At 39.5% G+C, this 17,148-nt stretch overlaps 1 protein-coding gene across 1 annotated transcript in view; it reads right to left on the bottom strand.

Moving 5' to 3' along the window:
* Grxcr1 (glutaredoxin and cysteine rich domain containing 1) overlaps positions 1-17,148 on the bottom strand; it is a 79,181-nt gene that overhangs the window by 27,017 nt on the left and 35,016 nt on the right. The window contains exon 2 of the mRNA XM_042678440.1: positions 2,204-2,446. Coding sequence (XP_042534374.1) covers positions 2,204-2,446 — 243 coding nt within the window. The remainder of the gene's footprint in view (positions 1-2,203; positions 2,447-17,148) is intronic.

Genomic DNA, 17,148 nt, shown 5'->3' with positions numbered 1-17,148 from the left:
TGTCATAGCCTTAGGAGAGCTGAATGCTCTAATTCTGCATTGTTTCACTCCCTAAATGACTTGACTCATCAGCCTCTGAGTAGCCCCTAAGCATACCCTAAATGGAAGGTTAAGAGCTATCTTCCCTAGATGGAAAAGCTTTGCAGGTACCTGAGTATGTCCATTTAAGGTCTGGCATCTTGTCTTCCTGGTGGGGGGAAGGTGATGAGCCTCTCCCCCAATCCCCCTCAGGTGATTAGCATTCCTGGACCCCTGGAGACAGGGGCAGGCACTTGGCTGATAGGTTGCTTACTGGGAGTGTCCTGTGACCCTGGCCCCTGCGCAGACCCTTTTTAGACTTGGAACAACATTGGTTCCAGGACGCCATGCAATGTGTATCTATGTGATCTCCTGTGTCCTGGCTCCTGGCTCGTCTCCAGTCATCATGGAGTACCAATTCAGCTCTCCATTGGAGCTGAATTGGATTGTTGGTATTGTTTTTGTTCTTTCTTTCCTCTCTAGCCTGTTTCCTAGCTGCATTATGTGTATTTGGGGGCTGCAAGCCTTTGTAACAACGGGCTGCCTGCAGCCTGCTAACTGTGAAATAAAGACTCCCATATTCAATCTACCTAAAAGTGGCTTCTGGGATGATTCACCTTACAACCCCAACAGCAGTGATTGTAGACAGCACACTACAACACAGATTTCCTGAAACTGAAGTAGGCCCTGAGAGGAGACTTGAGCTGGTACAGCTTCTTTCCAGGCTTTGCCTTTAGGGATTTTAGAAAAAAAAAAAAAAAAAAAAACTTTAAACAAGGTTAACTAGACCTTGGCTCCAACCTTCCCACTCCCTGGAATGGAAAGAATGCCTCTAGGTTCCCCTCCCTTTAACAACCTAACCCACCTTGATTGTTCAGTTAAGGACTAACCCATAAAACAGATAGGTTGTAATCTGGCTCCAACTGTCAACACCACGTGCTTATGGTAAACCCTGCCTTTCGCACATGCTTATGGTAAACTCGGCCTATTGGCCTCCTGTGTGTTGTCTGGTATGACCTTACAATCCTTTGTGTGTGTTACGATCCCATTGGTCACCTGCGCATGACCAGGCTTGACCTCATGGATTTTGCCTTTAAAAACCAAAGGATGGGGACCGCTCGGGGTCGCAGTTTCAGCTCCCGAGCCTGTGCTGCGGCCCTGGCCGGTCAGTGTAGGAACCTTCTCAATAAAGTTGCTTCTTTATTAACAACTTTGTCGCGGTGGGCTCTGTCACTCCGGACGACTAGGTGGATTTGCTCGCCTGAGTAGGAGTCTTCCTACTACAAAACAAATAGGAGCCTCTTCCAATCTGGATTTTCTAATTTACTCTCCAAACTAAAGGTAAGAGCAAATATAAAAATAAATAAATAAATATGGAAATGAAGTGGCCTCTTGCAGTTTAGCAGTCTCTTTCTCTTTCTGTTGTAATTAGTACCTGCTTAGGCAAGCAGGCTGGTGCCTTTTCTTCTCACTTTTTCCATAGCCCTCTCTTAGGCTTCTTACCAAAATGTGCCCATAGGTCAATGGGATCAATTTTACTAACAGCATTATTCTAAGAGAAGCAAAGTAGGCATGTTTTGTTGCTGCGTTAGGTGCTTATTGTAAATCTGGATTTATGTCTGACATAAACAAAGAGTAATTTAATCAGTAGATAAAATACTGGCTCCAGGCTCCATTTCCTATTGACTTCCTTTCAGGGTACCTTAGGAAAAAAGAGTGTTTAACAGTGGGGTATTGAGAAATATCACAAATGTGTGTCTTTTTTTTTTCTTGTTTGCACCAGAAAAACAGTTCTACATATCAGTCTTCACAGTGCAGAACTCAAGAGGACAGAACAATTTCCAAATGGATTTCTCTTGATAAAAGGCAATTTCATGACTATTTTATCTCGCTGTATTTTTGCAGGGATGAAGACCGTAGCAGTGCATTGTTTGGGATGAAAATCAATGCTTCAGTTGCTTTGACTCTGAGCTCTAAAGGATAGCAAGTGTCTTAGTTACATTGCAAGTCTTCTTGCTTCATAAACTTATGATTTCTTTTTCCCCCTTTTGTGTGTGTGTGGTGAGGGGAGGGCACTTGTATATTTTAGGCATGTGCTCTGCCACTGCGCTACATCCTACGCCAGGTTTATAGGTTCCTGACACTAATTGGGGAAAAAGAAGGTTTTCCTTAGCAACATACTTACCCCTAGATAATGGCCATCAATAAACACCACAGGGAGAGAGGGTGCTTCCGAGACTCGCCGGCATCGCTCATCTAACTCTTTTCCATACTCGCCATTCAGAGCTATGTTTTTCTCTTCAAATTTCACTCGATGGTTTTGGAAAATCTTTCTAACCAGTTCACATCTTTCAAAGGTTGTCCTTACCACCCGAAGGCAAGTGGTATAAATCACCACACGGTCAAATTCAAGGTCAGTTGATGGTTGCTGAAGGGAAAACATTGCAATGTGAATACATTTGCTCTCACTCTTACTCCTTACTGTTTTAAAACAAGATTCTTATTAACAAATTTCATTAGGTATCTTTGTACATTAAGGCATGCAATAAATTATCCCTTCTTGTCCATTTAAAGACATGTCTCGTCAGGTGCCAGTGGTGCATACCTGTAATCCTAATCCTAATCTCAGGAGGCTGAGATCTAAGGTTCCTGGTTAGAAGCCAGCCCAGGCAGAAAAGTCCCCATAACACTCTTATCTCCAATTAACCACTCAAAAACTGGAAGTGGCATTGTGGCTCAAGTGGCAGAGTGCTAGCCTTGAGTACAGAGAGGCTCAGGACTACACTCAGGCCCCTAGTTCAATTCTCACAACTGGAAAAAAAAAAGACATGTCTTTATAAGTTGGAGCACCCCTAATTTAGGTAGCAATAACTATCAATATAATTTAAATGAAATGATTTTACTTTTCTCCTTTCTTTCCATATGTCAAATAATTTTTAAATTGATGATATTGCACCAGGAATGGCATGTAATAAAATAATGGATAGCTGATTTTTTTTTGCATTTGTAGACATTAATTGATTGCTGTCTCTGTCCCTTAAACCCACTAGGTAGGAAATTGAATATTTGATAATAGAAGCATTACCACATAATTCTCAAACTTAGCATTTAACCAATTGTAAATTCTGTTATACATCCATTTGCCAAAATTTATAGTCTTCTGAGCTATAATTTCCTGGGAACCACAGCCCTGTATCATAGGTTTGCTTTGAGTTGAAGTAGTACCATATACACATATGTTCTCTACTGTGTTACAGTGTTCGGACATGCAATTAGAAGGTATACCACAAGGAGAAAAGGACTGACAGCCCAGAATGGGATCCAGTCCAGAATGTGATTCATAGAAAGCAACAGAGTAGGCAGGAGTCAAAGACAGACATTAAAACACAACAAGGAATCAGACACACTACAATAGAGGAAAGCCACATTCAAAACCAAGGTAAAGACTGGCCAAGGTGAAAACCATTTTCCCTGCCATACATCTGACATCATTTCCTGCTTGCCTTGGAAAGCCTGACTTGAGCATGGCTCGTGTGTACAAAAGATCCATAAGAAGTAGGTTCTCACATCAATAGGAAAGCTCATTTTCATCTTGTTTTCCCCAGGCTGACTTGAAAGAGCTGAACAGAATGTCACTGTATGTTATAAGAACAAGAGCTCTATGAGTCTCCGAGGGTATGATCATTTGGTTTTCAAATGTGTCACAAAAGACATGTGCTGAAGATTTGTCTGATAACCTGTAGTGCTCTTGGGAGAGGGTAGGACCTTTAGGAAGTGGTACCTAGTGTGAGGAAGTGAGGTCTTTCAGGATGTGCTCTTAAAGAAGATATGGTTTCCTTTGCCTCTTCCTTTCTCTTCCTCTCTGCTTCCTGGCTGCCATAAGATGAGCAGTTTCCTTTATCACACGTTCACCTCAATGACACATGATGTTGTCACTGGCCCAGAGTGACAGGGCCCAGTGACCATGGACTGAAACTTCTGAAACCAGAGCCCAAATGAATATTTATTCCTTTGGTGTTGAGTCTCTGGGGTATTTTTTCCCTGTTATGGAAAGCTACCTTTTAAAAAAAAAAAAAAAAATCACAACATAATTGCATAAACCCTGTGAAGTCCAAACTTTGAGACCATTCCAGGAAACTAAATACTGAAACCCATTGTGCTATATGCATTACCATTTTCTTCTGCCCTCAACATAGCATAGAAGTGAGTTAAGTTGAAAACCCAGAGGCCTGGAGGGGCCAAGGAGTTATCAGGAATGTGAGGACATGTCAAGAGTAATAGACGATTTGACAGGGAGAGTGGCATCTAAAAGGGAAAGATGTTACACTACTTCAGGCAGTTGCTGGTTTGCAAACATGTGACTGTCCAACAAAACCTATTCTTGTTGGACATGATTGCCTTATACAGAAGCTGAGACTCTGAAAATGCCTGATTTGCATTTGTTTGCATCTAATTTGAAAGTCTTTTAAAGACCATACAGACTAATATATCTGAGGGTGGAGCATGAAACAGGTCAGCTTTCTCTCACTCTAACATTACCTGAGAAAATACACTTAAAGAGGAAAAAGGTTGCTGGGGTTCACAAGTTTAGAAGTTTCAGTCCATGATTTTGTGGCCCTGTTGCTTTAGCCTTGTGGGGATACAGCACATCATGATGAGATCTTTGTGGAGGAGCAAAAACACTCACTTCATGTCCAAGAAGCAAAGGGGAGGAAGAGCAAGGGATCAAGAGTCCTGGAATCCCCTTAGAGCGCATGCCTCAGTGATCTACAGACCTTCCCATAACCACAGCTTTTAAAGGTATCACCACTTCCCAACACTACCATGCTAGGAAGCAAGCTTGGGCCATTAGGTTCTATTTCAGACCCACACTATAACACACACAACATCAAGCGCTAACCTGTTAACACAAAGGTAGGAAGAATATGCATTTGAATACCAGACCCTGTTCCTGGTCATCTTTGAATCTTTGGAAAGCAAATGAGCTATTCTTACATGTTAGCATTCTCATCTGTAATGGAATAATACTACCTACTTAGCAAATCTGCTGATGAGAATTAAATAGGAGAGACTGCTACAAAAACAACTAGTGGAGGCCTCCAAAGACAGGATTATCTAAGTTGAATAGAGGAAAATACTACCCTTTCCATAGCAGAATATTTACACATAAAAAGCCAAGCTGAAGGTAGTAGAAATCAGAGTAATTAATGACAAAAGATAGGTCATTGTCGTGCTTTAGATCAAGAAGCACTCTAGGATAAGCCCAAGATCTCTCCCCACACTCGTAATCATGAGGAAGGGAGCAAGGAACTCACCAAAGATGTGGTAGCTTTTGGAAGAAGAGCAAAGTTCTTTTTATGATCATTCTGGAAGAATTTTAACTTTTGCTTTGTAGGTTGGGTGTGTTTCATCCCTATTGTTCCCTACTGCTCCAGTGAGCATGCTCAGTTCTGTGCTTAGGATCAAGGATGAAGCATGTGCACAATATCAGGAGGAAACATCTCTGGGTTTTCCCTTTGGTTATGATTAGCTGTGGGTTTTTTATGAGTGCTTTTATTGTGATGGGGAAATGTTTTACCTGTTTGGGTGGTTTTTTTTTTTTTTTTATCATGAAAGGATGTTGGGCTGGGTATACATGATATTTTGTGAAACTCTGCTAGAATACCAGTCAACATGGCAAGGAAATTGGGTTTATGTCTCTTTAAGATAACTGCTAGCTATTCATTCACCCCTTAGAATAATTTATTTGTGGGCTGAGGTAGGACTCAAGTGGTAGCAAGTCTGCCTAAAATAATTTATTTGCCAAATTCAGTAGTAGATAATAGGTTTATAATAATGGACAATTGATACAATTGTTTACCGGCATTGAGCTTATGCCTTAAAATATTAAAAGATTATAAATTATATAAAATATAAAATTATGAACTCTTAGGTATAATGAAGCAAATGTACAAATTGTTAGAAGCCATTTTGTAAGGTGTCTCCTGTTCTTAGAGTTAAGGAGGAATTTTTTGGCATTTGAGTTGAGATAGGAAGAATGAGGAGGTAACAGACATTAATTACCTTAGCTCAAGAACATAAAGAAAAATACTACATGCAATGTAAGGAGGAAGATGGCATGCTTGAAACTCTTCAACGAATATTTCTTGAAACTCAAAGAGGGACAAATAAAATGCTACTTAGCTACTCAGTAGGGGAATTCAGGATTGACATCCTGTTCTATTTCATAACCCCTTTGAAGATCTAGAGCAATTAATAAAAGATCAATGAGAGATTCCTAAAGGCTTTTAAAGGAGGATGCCAGGGGTTACACTCTCTCCAGAAGGAGGGCAAAAGAGATGAAAGACAGAAGCACTAGAGTACACAGTTGCATAAGATGTGCCCCGCACAAACCTAGCAACATAATCTGAACAAATAGTCTGCTGGGATTGAGTAGTCCACTGAGCAATGACACTCGATCACCCTGCCAATCCCCTCGTTCTAAGATCTGAAATTAATTTTGGGACAAGTTTCAGGTGAAAAGGTATGTATTGGAAGAAGCTATTCAATTAAATGTCTCTTAAAAAAAGATCTTACACAATTTTTGGTATAGTTCAGAAGTAGATCTTCCTAGAGTTAAGGGTAGATATATTGGGTGATTTGTCAACATCTTTTCCAGTTTTAAATGATATGGTCTTGGGGGAATAAAAATCCTCTTCAGCATTTGCTTCATTCTCTTTCTCTCATCAGATTTGTCACAGCATCTGGCCAGAAATCTAAAAATAACCTCTGTGTGGCTCACTGTCCCCCTCCTCCCTCCCTGAATGTTACCATGGGAATCACATGATGGATGGCAGCCACCAAGACAGCCCAGGAAAGCCACTGGAGGGGGCAGCATGCTGGCTCTCGGGGCAATCTATAGAGTGATAAAGGCAGGCTGCTTCCTCCATACAAAGGTCATGTGCATACACACAAACATATCAACTAAAGTACAATCTCTGCAGGGAAGGATTTCGATGATGTAACTCTTTTGAACAACTAACTTACAGTTTAACATAATGAATACCAAGAAGCTGAAGCAAGACTTGGAATGGGCAGTGAAGTTCAAGGAGGGGCCAGTCCAATGGAGAGAGGAAGAATGAGTGAACAGAGCCATAATATTCAGGCACATATGTGAAAGTGAAACCCGGTAAATAGAGGAGGTAGGTGGGGTCATGAGAGAGATGGGGCACAATGAGGATAGGGGTGACACGGAACTAGAAGCATTGTATTCACAAATCAACAGGTTGCATCGAAACTCTTTTGTACAACTACCTAATGATAATAAAAATAAATATGCATTTTTAAAAGGTGAATCTTAGGACATCTGGAACCTCATGATCGGCCTGCAGCAAATTCATACGTGTTGGATGTTAGGTTTTTTAAAAAGAGGTAGCCGAGTAAGAACAGCACCACGCACGTGGTATTCAGGTAAGGGGTAGGTTTATTCAGTAGACCTGCTGGGACCAGGCCAGGTTGGCACTCCACGCGGCTGGCAAAAGAGAGCGTCTGGCCCTGGGTTAGGCCTTATCTAGGGTAGAAGCGGGGAAAGGTGTGTCCAAGTAAAGGGAAGTGGGACCAGCTAAGAGGTGGGATGAGGTGAGAGAAAGATATGACCACATCAGATTCAGATGTGACCTCAGCGGATGCAGATGTGACTTCTTCCAGGTGTCTCAGTTGCCTAGGTAACACAGGTACTGGGCAGGGTCTGCTCGCCATCCAGGAATGGACCTTACATTGGACAAGGGTAAAAATGGCCAAAACATGAAACTAAGGGATTACTAATAGCTAACCTGTGTCCACATCCTGCAGTTCTCTGGGCAATAACCCCTGTGAAACAATAAATTGAATCACTTGCTCATCCAGAGACACTTAGAAGCTTTCACACCCACTAGACCTGCCCAGGGTTTGTTTGTGAGGATGTTTCTGGAAGTGATTAGCCCTCATTAGCATTAGAAAGTACATGACCCTTCCCAATGTAAGTGGACTCCAAGCAATCCTCAGAGAGGGCCTGAATAGAACAGAAAGGCAGAGGATTCATCCAGTCTCTCTACCTGATTATTGAAACTAAGACACGTATCTTCTTATCTCAGTGTTTCTGGTTCTCAGGTCTTTGGCCTTAGACATGAATCTATAACTCTTAGCGCTCAGCTATCAGGCATTCTAAGTATACTCATTGGTTTCCTGGGGTCTCCAGCTTGTAAACTGGAAATCAAGGGACTCTTCCATCTCTATGATCTTGTGAGTCAGTATCACATAATAAATCCCTTATTAGATATAGATTTTGAATCTTATGCATACATGCATATTACATACATCCATAGGCTCTGTTTCTCTGGAAACATCTAACAGCTATTTGAATTTGAGAATCTGTTTACTTTTCTAGCACTGGCTTTTCTCTAATATGGAGTTATCATCTAACCCATGAGGGAGCTATAAACTCATATGTAAAATGCACCTGAAATGCATGGTTAATTGTGCAACTTTACAAACTTTACACCCAGGGTTATTGCTCAGAATCAGATGGCTGAGGAAAGAGGAACTCAGTTTTACTTCAGGAATCTTCTTGGAAACTACATTCCTGCAAAAGAATCTGTCTTCCGAGGTGAATACTTTGGTTTCTATAGAAATAGTTACAAATATTACTCATCATCATTTTATACTGGCTGGGTTTTATCTGAAGATAAAATCCACATCAAGGTGAATACACAAATCACTGTATTCAAGAGGAATCCCAAAGTAATGATTTTAAAATGGTATATAGTCAGAGAGCAAGTGAATCAAGGGCATCCTGTAAATGGAGATTTGCTTTAAATGTTTTCCCCCCTTATTTTGAAACAGTTAAGTGATAAATCCAGAAGGAAGAGACCTAAAACATTGTCCAATGTCATCATCATGAGTAGTTAGATAACCCTGCAACAATATTTTTTATAACGTCCTTGACCTTCTTCCTCTATAAAACACTGCTGTTCCCTCTTAAAACAAAAGCTGTGCTTCCCTCTCCACTCCCCCTCCTGAATAAACATCAAACAATAAAAGAAGAAATTGTCTCCAGTTTTCTCCAACGAGGAAAATGTCTGAATAATCAGCTAAATATAATCAATTTTTTTAAAGTAAATTTGAATGTGATGAGAATCTCTTGCAGGGGCTGAAATACTTGTATCTCATTTCAGCTTGATGTTTTCATAAGTTCCAGATGAAAAGACGTGATCTCAGCCTCTGTGGAATTCCCAGAATAAATTGAGAAGAGAAAGCAACAAAGGCCCCTGAAAATTCAGAGGTTGAGAAGTTTGGCCTCAGCCCCAGGCAAAACCTTCATTCTTGTTTCCTCCTTGGGTTCAAGGTTTAACTCTTGGGTTCCTCTGACTACATTGTCTCAACCTCTCGTAAATACGCTCTTCCTTAGTCTTAATACTATGAACAGTTAAAAACTGTTGGAAAACGTTTATGGGAAGATTGGAGGTCAATGCAAGAAGTTAACGAATGGGTTCTATGGGTCATGCATCCTTTAACTTTTTAAGTTAGATAGGCACTGTTATTATATTTACTTCACAAATGAAAAAGTCTCCGGTACAGAGAAGTATGTGTCCACTCTAAATTCAGATAACTAGTGAATATTGGAGTTAGTACTTGATGCAATTAATAGGACTCAAGTCTTTATATGACTTATTAACTATGTATTGACTGTGATTTATCGACACCACATCACATTTGGTAAAGAACAAGAAGTTAAAGGAAGTAAGAGGATTTATGAATCCTATTGTTTCACAAATAGAAATTTTTAAGTAGTGAATATATTGCTTTCTTATGGCTGTTTTAACAAATTGCTATAAATATAATATCCTAACCAACAAACACTGATGGTTTTATACCTCTGAATATCAGAAGTCCCAAATAAGTTTAAATAGGCAGAAATCAAAGGATCATCAGGGTCACACTGCTTCTAAGTCTTCCCCAGGATTGGTTACATTGTCTTTCACATCAGCTTCCAGTGCTTACTGTATTCCTGAAACCATGGTCACTGCTTCCATCTTCAAAACACACTGCTCCAAACTCATTTCAGAGGAACCTTTGTGATTACATGGTGTTTATCAAATAATCCAAGACATTTTCCCTTCTTGAGATCCCTAGCTTAGTAATATCTTTAGATCCTTTGATAGATAGCTTTTGGCAGGAGGCTAGATAGCACCTATTAAGCAGCTCTATAGATAGACACACACACACAGATATTAGATAGATAGATTTTAAGAACTTTATCATATTTATCTAGTAAAACTCAAGCAAATGTATAACAATGTCAGAAATCCACTAAAACTTCTGGCTATTTTTCTAGATCTCCATCCTTTTATTTATTAGCATATTTAATAAACACATTTTAAGGACAATTCTAGACACACAATCTTCTTCCAAAACCCTTGAGGAGGACTTTTCTTTACACAGGTATTTTACTTAAGAAATAGAACAGGTATTTAAAAAAGGATCACATATATTAAAGAAGAGGAGATCATTTGCCTGATATATGTCAATCAAGTGTATCTCCTCTCTCTTTTGTCCTTTTTTCCTGTCTCTTACTTTGTAAGATACTTTGCCTCCCAATTGTCAAAGAAACCTTAGAGGTTACTATAACAGTCACTTGCTAAATATGACCAAATAAAGGAGGTACTTTGTGTCACAGGAGAGGAAAAACAGAAATGACAATGTTTGAAATTTCTGTACGAAGTTAGAGGCTGAAATTGCCTGTGTGATTCACAAAGATATCTAGATAATTTTTCATCTCAGCTTCAAAGAGAACAAATAGCCAGAAGATTTCAAAAGCAAGAAAATGTTGCCTTTCCTTCTTTTCTCAAATGTCTCCAAATTAAAAGCGCCTAAATTGTGAGGTACACAGGGGCTACACAAGCAGATGTGCAGAATAATGCTCACCACATTAAGTGTCATGTCTTTTCAAGTCTTTGATACACTATTTGGGGAGGCTGATATAATTCTGTAAATGAAGTTTAATGCTTATTTTTATTGTGGTTAAAATGAGAAGTGAATGCATAGAATTCGGCCTTATATTGTGGATGCTTGATTCATTTTTCTCATAACAACACCCACTTCTGCTAAAAAAACATGTTACCTTCCTACAAATCTAAACTTTTCATGTAAATTAAGTCTATTAACTTTGCCTTGTTTGGGAGTACCATTTGGTTCATGAGAGTCTTATTTTCACAAATACAACTGACGATGACAGAGATCTGAGTTTGCAGTAATTTAAATTTTTTTGATTTTGCGATTTCTTCTGATTGTTTACAATTACTTTTGGGAAACATTAGGTCAAAAGCTACATGTTTTAAGCCTGTGAATAATTAGTGGGTTTATTGTCCTGTGCAGAAGACATTATCATTTCTCTTCTCATTGATCAAGAAAATGAGTATCAGGAAAATTGCCAACTTTTTCAGCATCACAAAATTATAAAACATTTTCCATTGGTGTATATAACATCCCCCTTTCATAGGAATTCTCCCATATATCTGTCTGCTCCTTCTTCACATTCAATAATAGTCACTCTTTCTATTAATCATTCCAGCCCTCATTTGCTCTCAGCTGGGTCAACTGGCTACCTCCTTCTCTAGTAACCTCTTTCAAACTTTCAACAGCTGATGAATGTCAGAATGTATTTTTCAGCTCAGACTTTCCCCCTACAATTCACATCAAAAGCCCATCTATCTCTGAAATCTCTTCCCTTGAACCTACTCTCCATATAGTAAACTGAGAATGTCTGAAGCTAGCACTAAAATGAGGATGATCCCTCGTGTTCTTTAAATCAAATACTGCTGTCAGCTTTAAAGTCCATCTATGTTTCAACTTCTGAGTCCCAGATTCTATTACCCTATCTCAGATTCTCACAATTTAATGGGATTACAAGTCTCTTAATTTTTCCCTCCCTCTTAAAGAGGTTCTACCTAGCCTTTCAAAAGTTTTATTTTTTTAAGAAAATTCTGGTCATGTAATTCCTTGACATAACAAAATATTTGCTTCCTATAACTTTAATGACAGAAGTTGAAAAACTTATCCAGAAAGCCCTCTGTGATGTGGTACTTGTTTTAGTTTTCCTAGCCCTCCCCTCCACACATTCATTATTTATTCAACTAATATTTATTCAATTCTATGATCTAATATTTATTAAGTTCTTCATGCAAAATTCTCCAGATACACGAAACTGCTGCAATTTTTCCAAAGCAGGACATGTGCTTAGTGCCTCTGATTTTCCTCATGTAGTTGTTATGCCTGAAACACACTTTCCTCTGCTGCTCACTTAACCTCTTCCTTATCAATGGAAACATCCAGACCAAGCCCCATCACAACAAAGGAGCCTCTTCCTAGCACCTTCGTAAGATATAAGGCACGATCGGCCCATCTTCTGCATCCCATGAACTCAGTCTTCAGTACTTCCTGAGACAAAAGATGTGTCATTCAGTTTTAAACTCTCTAGACTTAATGGAAAGGCCAATTTACAAATCTGTATGCTACTGTCACTTCTTCAATTAGACAGGGGAAAGCCTCTTTCTGGTTTCAAAACTATAAGAGGATAAGCACCAAAGTCGGCGGACATAATACTTTCACCATGTGCTTAGGTGGGGAAGAAAGAAACGGAAACAAGAGAGAAAAAGGTCTTGACAGTATTTCTACTTCCCTTATTGGTCTCTTTCCTTGCTACGATCTTCATGGGTTATTTATAGGAGTCCATAAGCAAATTCCTCTTTCTACATTTTGCTTTTTTGTCTTGTTTTGCTTTGCTTTAGTTTTTCATGTTTCTGCCATAAGCAATTTGTCTTCATCCATTTGGACTTCTGTAACAAAATACCATGGACCAGGTAGTTTAGAAACTTCAGAAATTTATTCCTCACAGCTCTTGAGGCTGGGAAGTCCAAGATCAGTAACCCAACCAACAGATTCTCTATTTAATAAAGGCATATTCTTCACAAAGAACAACTTGTTTCTGTGTCCTACAAGGTTGAAGGGGCAGGCAGCATTTCTGGAGATGTGACTTCAAACAGGAGAGTGTCAGTTGTGAATAGGAAGGAGAAGTAGCAGAATGTAAATCTTCTCCTGTAAGAGAAAAGTTATTATAATGGCTTCTCAGACGGTGATCCATACATCACTGCATCAGCTGTTTTAAGATTCAGGTCTGAGAGCCAAGCCTCACTGATTCTAGTATAGTATTTCTACTATAGCATAAGAGTTTCATGATTCATATGCATATTATAATTTCAAACCACTGAAATCTGAAGTTCTTGCCATAAAACTAATTTTAAAATGGTGTACTCAATCTGTGCTCCACAGAGAGTAAACAAACATTTCACAGGAAGTTCTGTTTCTATGACTGTCAAGGGATGCTGGTGGGATCTTCTGCCGGTTTTTTTCCTCCTTGCTGAAGGACAGTACCTAATTAAAACCTCCCACTAAGCTGACAGTGAGTCAGGTTCGGGTACCTTTACTGTTGTATTTCCTTTCTTCATTTTGTGAAGGAAATTTGAAGTTAAATCGGGTGAAATCTTATACAAGAAGCTGATTCACTTTTAAAACAGTCATTTTTAAATAAACCACAACTTGCCCATATTTTCTAGTTGTATTTGCTTCCCCTTACATCCAGTTTACCAGACTTAAAGTAGTCAATTAAATACCTCATTTTACTTCCTGTATTTTGTAGAAAATCAAAATAGGTTCCTAGTATGATACTGTAGTCCTACACAAAACATTTTAGTTTTACTCCCTTTTTTAAGAGATAGCAAAAGTACAAGCTATGAATTGAAAGCAGTAAATTGAATGAAAATATTTAGAAATGAACATAGTTCAACTTGCTATCTTGGGCTTGGATATATGTCAGAATCATAAAGAAAAATTATCTTTTTATGGGGGGGGGGTCCGGTCGTGGAGCCTGAACTCTGGGCCTGGCACTGTCCCTCAGCTCTTCAGCTCAAGGCTGGCGCTCTACCACTTGAGCCACAGCACCACTTCCGGCTTTTTTCTTTTTGCTTATGTGGTGCTGAGGAATCGAACCCAGGGCCTCATGCATGCAAGGCAAGCACTCTACTACTAAGCCACCTTCCCAGCCCGAAAAATTATCTTTTGATAACTTTCCAACTACACCATTCTATGGAAAGACAGTGTGAGTACTGCCACACACCTTCAGTGTGTTGGTTGTTTGGGTTTGGTTTTCCCAATAGTGAAGATAATTGTGTTCTGGAGCATTTTTAGGCTTTCCCCACTGAAGCATTATTGCAGTATGACTGCTTGATTTTAGACCCTTCAACCTATTGCCATTAATGAGAAATGGAATCTAAGCAATTTTGACTGAAGCAGATACCCTGGTAAATGGCCTGAGAAGCAGAAAGCTCAGATCTCATCTCCAGTTTCTTCACACATTTGGGTTTCTATGTAATCCTTCTGACACTTGCCTGCCTCCATTAAATTAGAGCAGAAGATTAAATCAGGATCCACAAACTCAAGATTTTTTCAGGAGTTAAACAGTAAATCAAATGTGGGAAGTAAACTGACAATGTAATTCAACAGAGAATAGTAGCGACGCCAAAGAACCAGATTTTTATGCCCTATTAAAAAACCATTTGGGCTAATATGCTTCCCCAACCTTAATGAACCAGCAACAAGAAGCATCACTGAGAAGATTATTCAAAATGTAGAATCTCAGGTTACAGACCAAATTTGCTAAATCAGATCTTCTATATTAACATCATTTCTAAACAAGCACCAAGAAGAGTACATGCTACAGGAATAAAGCTACTTTAATACTCTTCTAAACTGACTATCCTAGAAGACCAATCTAAACTAAATGAAGGTATTCAACCTAGAAAGGGCAAGAGAGAGAGTTTTTTTAAGGTCTTAGTAGAGGGCTTCAGCATTTAAGGGAAAAACTCAAAATGAGTTTTGGCTGGCCTATTACTCTGATAATTTAAGGAAAAAATCATAGGCAAGGGATTGGCTTAAGAGGTCATAGCTGCCAGAGAAACACTTGGTGTTTATTGCATTGGAGAGCAAACAACTGCACTTATCCTGATTCTGGAAGGTAATATGTTTTCTCCTTATAGATTCAATGTGGACCACAAAGCAGGGAGCATCCTGGAGCTGTGTGAATACTTAAGAGAGATTCTGCTATGGAGAAACATGTTCATAGATGGGACACCAGCAGTCATATGCCAGAAGCTAAACAGGGACTCTGGCAGGCCTGGCAGTGGCCAGGTATGCCACTCATCAAGAAGATTGTAGTTGAGATGTTGGTAAAGGACACAAACATTTCAGTTGATAGGAGGAATACTCTCCAGAGATCAATTTTACAACATGATGACTATAGTCAATACAAATATTTTGCATTTGGGGGGATTGTTGAGAGATTTTATGTTTTCTCAATATACACAAAAAGTGGTAAAAAAAAAAAAAAACAACTAGGCAATACATATTAGGTTTGTTTGGCCATTTCACGATGCACATATATTTCAAAATAACATGTTTTACACTATTAACATATTTGATTTTGTTATTTGTCAATGAAAATATTTTCTAAAAGTCCCAGACTGGATATTACAGATAAACTCACAAAAGTATCCCATAAGAGAAATACAACCTTGAAAAGGTGAATTGTAAGACCATTTTTTTTAAGGGGGTGAGGGGAGGAGTTGGTCCAGGGCTTGAACTCTGGGTCTGGGCATTGTCTCTAAGGTTCTTTTTGCTCAAGGCTAGCTCTCTACCATTTGAGCCATACATAGACACTTCTGGCTTTTTGTTTTCTGAGTAGTTTATTGGAGATAAGAGTCTCACAGACTTTCCTGTCCAGGCTGGCTTTGAACCGTGATCCTCAGATTTCAGCCTCTTGAGTAGTTAGGATTACAGGCAGGAGTCACTGGCACCCAGCTATAAGACTACACTTTATCAGCCATGAAATACTTCTCTTCCTTTTACCAACCAAAAAATCTTAAAGAAGCCAGAAAAAAAGCTAATAAGGAGTAGCAAGAGAGAGAAAGACAGGGAAAAAGAAAAGAAAGCCTTCATATACTATTTATTCCCCATTGCAAGCTTTCCAAACTGGAAATACTTCAATAGAAGAAATTGGGGCTGGGAGGGTGGCTCAGTGGTAGAGTGCTTGCCTTACATGCATGAAGCCCTGGGTTTGATTCCTCAGCACCACATAAGCAGGGAGAAAAAAGCCAGAAGTGGTGTTGTGGCTCAAGTGGTAAAACGCTAGCCTTGAGCTGAAGAGCTGAGGGACAGCATCCAGGCCCAGCATTCAAGCACCATGACCGGACAAAAAAAGCAGAAGAAGAAGGAGAAGGAAGAGGAGGAGGAGGAGGAGGAGAAGGAGGAGGAGAGAAGAAATTAACTTTGAGTTTCATTCAAAGTTGTAATTGTTATACTGAATGATACATTCCACTTATTGAAATAGGATGAGAAGAAGGAGAAGGATAAGAAAGAGAAGGGGAAGAAGAAGGAGAAGGGGAAGAAGAGGAGGAGGAGGAGGAGGAGGAGGAGGAGGAGGAGGAAGAGGAGGAGGAGGAGAGAAGAAATTAACTTTGAGTTTCATTCAAAGTTGTAATTGTTATACTGAATGATACATTCCACTTATTGAAATAGGATGAGAAGAAGGAGAAGGATAAGAAAGAGAAGGGGAAGAAGAAGGAGAAGGGGAAGAAGAGGAGGAGGAGGAGGAGGAGGAGGAGGAGGAGGAGGAGGAGGAGGAGGAGGAGGAGGAGGAGGAGGAGGAGGAGGAGGAGGAGGAGGAGGAGGAGGAGGAGGAGGAGGAGGAGGAGGAGGAGGAGGAGGAGGAGGAGGAGGAGGAGGAGGAGGAGGAAGAAGAAGAAGAAGAAGAAGAAGAAGAAGAAGAAGAAGAAGAAGAAGAAGAAGAAGAAGAAGAAGAAGAAGAAGAAGAAGAAGAAGAAGAAGAAGAAGAAGAAGAAGAAGGGAAGAAATTAACTTTGAGTTTCATTCAAAGTTGTAATTATTATACTGAATGACACATTCCACTTATTGAAATAGGACTATAGCCAAGACATACAGTCTTTGTTTCACTTCTTGAATTAATCTGCTCAAGTGGTAGAGTGCCTGTCTAGTGAGCACAGG

Source organism: Dipodomys spectabilis, unplaced genomic scaffold (assembly GCF_019054845.1).
Source record: "Dipodomys spectabilis isolate Male_0828 unplaced genomic scaffold, ASM1905484v1 ptg000043l, whole genome shotgun sequence".
Classification (NCBI taxonomy): Eukaryota; Metazoa; Chordata; class Mammalia; order Rodentia; family Heteromyidae; genus Dipodomys; species Dipodomys spectabilis.
Note: the sequence above shows the minus strand (reverse complement) of the source record. Positions and strands in the feature narration are given on the sequence as shown.